A 2,442-nucleotide genomic window follows, 5' to 3' on the forward strand; every position below is an offset into this window, starting at 1 on the left:
TAAGATAAAAAAGGTGTGATGTGTCACTTCTGTTGCATGTGGACACAGCATGTGTGCTGTTGTAAATGTCTTCATTTTAAAGCAAAATTTAATATCCATGCACAGCTTCAGTTGTTAACCCAACTCCCTTTAACTGTTTTCAGTTGACTCAAAATGAGGCACTATTTCTCTTCAATGTGTAATGACAAATACATGTCAGTGATAAGTCTCTGACAGGGATTTCTTTCCATGATTACCACTCCTTGATAAGTTTTCCTCTTAATTGTTATATCCACCTAATTCCTGGCCTCCATAGAAATGAGATTCCAATCCTGATTATCAGAGTGATTTGGAGATTAGAATAGGTAAACTTCACCTGTTACACCTGAAACTGGATAACATTATCATCCCTCCACCTTTTTGCAAACTATTTTAAAAAGACAGACACTTGAATGACTGCATGATCAGGTTAAAGAAATAATCCACATTCTGCCATTTGAAAATGGCACCAGGCCATATTGCAATTTAATCTAAAATTTAATTAATTGCAACCCCTTGTTGGGACACCAGTCATGACCTTACATACTTTAAAGATGTAAGCCCAGTCAGAGCTTTAACATTTCTCTCTCTAGTTTGTGGGTTTGAAATAATCATTTCACCAACTAGTCCCTCTTTAAATGTATGAAATTTTTTAATATCCATGATTTACTTAGTCAGTTCTTCAGTTCGGTAAATCTCATATTCCGTATTAAGAACTGAACTGAAATTAAATTAAGATAAAAAGGAATCATATCCCTAATGCATTCTGACAGTGAACAGTACGTTTCAAAAACTGTTGGTAAAGACACAACTCTATCTAGTTATTATGACCATGAACAAAGCAACAGGTCCAAGAATTGGGGCGTGTCATGGATGTTCGAGCTAAAAAAGGAAGTAGTACAGTAGGACAATTAAACGTCTGGAGGTAGTGGGAACGCAGCACGTTCGGAACGTTGTTTCTCAACGGTTCGTTTTTGTAGGTGAACGTACCGGAAGTTCTTTGCCCATTCATGCGACGGTGTGTGGACAAGAATATTGACATTACGTATCCTAACTGTTCAACCGTTAATTTCAAACAAAGTAAGTGTGTTTTGTACGACATTTTCCCCGCAAAACTACTAAAAACAGAGTAGGTAACGGAAATAAATACTTTGTGTACTTTGTCTCGCTTGTCCGACGCTACTGTTAGCCTGAATGCTATTGAAAAGCACATTAGCATGCTAACTAAGTAGAGGCGCGAGAGTCCTTTTAAAGCGATGTTATTGTAACATTTAAAAGGCGGTTTTAACGGTTTAACTTGCTAAAACGTCGATCAAGTGATTGGGGATATGGTGATTCAAGAGTTGTGATGTATTTTACATATTAATGTCGCATCAGTAACTGGCTAAATTAAGAAGAGACCTTTAGCCACCACGTCGGTGGTTGTTACAGGTATAGCAGATGTTATACCTTCATCTTTTTAAATTAAATGCATTTCATGAGAATAACGAGGTATGCTTGATGACCACCTGTATCCTCTGACAAATTCTTTCTAAAACCTGCCTCTGTTTTTTCCATGTGTGTCCTTTTCTGTCCAGGGTCTCAGTGACTCCCGTCTCTGTGAGAATGACGGACAGATACAACATCCACAGTCAGCTGGAGCATCTTCAGTCCAAATACATTGGCACAGGACACGCCGACACCAGCAAGTGGGAATGGCTGGTCAACCAGCACCGGGACTCTTACTGCTCCTACATGGGACATTTTGACCTGCTGAACTATTTCTCTGTGGCTGAGAATGAGAGCAAAGCACGTGTCCGCTTCAATCTAATGGAAAAGATGCTTCAGCCATGCGGACCACCAGCAGACAAACCCGATGATGCATGATGGAGTGAGCTTTGGTGCAGTTTTTTTTTTTTTTTTTTTTTTTATACAGGATTTTGTTTTGTAGAATTCTGCCAGCATAATCCTGATTATGTTCCTCTGTGTTCAAGCTTCTCTGAGGCAACAGGACTGTATGACTCTGCTAACAATGAAGGCATGTCCATTCACACAGCACAGGATACCTGGAAAACAAAGAACTTTAGACCATCAAGATCTCCATTTTAAAAATAAGAGGTCAAAGAGGTTTACCACTAGCTGTCACATTATTTTGTAGTAGATGGCAAAACTGCATTCTTGATTGATATTCATATTGTGGCTACATTAAACACTTCTTTATGTTGGCATCTTAATCCCTTGACTGATTTTGTTTTCAATGGTTTGTAGGTCAGATTAGTGAATTCAAAAGGAAGAAGCCAAAATGAATATTTTGCAGCATAACATTTAATAACTTGTCCCAATTTAGTATGAATGCATATTTGTGGGTGACTAAATACTCTAGCTTTGATGCTCTCATTCAGTACTTTCAAGTTTCTATTATTGCTACTGGGGATAAGAACTATG

The 2,442-nt window shown here is 38.2% G+C and overlaps 1 protein-coding gene across 2 annotated transcripts; it reads left to right on the plus strand.

Annotated features, from left to right (window-relative positions):
• The first annotated feature begins 972 nt into the window (after positions 1-972).
• sf3b5 (splicing factor 3b, subunit 5) lies at positions 973-2,223 on the plus strand. 2 transcript variants are annotated; one of them, XM_041789933.1, is made up of 3 exons: positions 973-1,098; positions 1,596-1,888; positions 1,992-2,223. In XM_041789933.1, exon 2 carries the CDS (start codon positions 1,624-1,626, stop codon positions 1,882-1,884), a length of 261 nt encoding a protein of 86 aa, XP_041645867.1. In that variant the 5' UTR covers positions 973-1,098; positions 1,596-1,623; the 3' UTR covers positions 1,885-1,888; positions 1,992-2,223. The 2 variants fall into 2 exon arrangements, with proteins under 2 accessions (XP_041645867.1, XP_041645866.1); XM_041789932.1 differs by having other exon boundaries at positions 1,596-2,223.
• The last annotated feature ends 219 nt before the right edge of the window (positions 2,224-2,442 follow it).

The sequence above is a fragment of the Cheilinus undulatus genome, linkage group 6 (genome assembly GCF_018320785.1).
Source record: "Cheilinus undulatus linkage group 6, ASM1832078v1, whole genome shotgun sequence".
Taxonomy (NCBI): domain Eukaryota; kingdom Metazoa; phylum Chordata; class Actinopteri; order Labriformes; family Labridae; genus Cheilinus; species Cheilinus undulatus.

What these genes read in the sequence shown, in the direction of transcription:
- sf3b5 (XM_041789932.1), top strand. Translation starts at nt 1,624, where the DNA reads ATGACGGACAGATACAACATCCACAGTCAGCTGGAGCATCTTCAGTCC.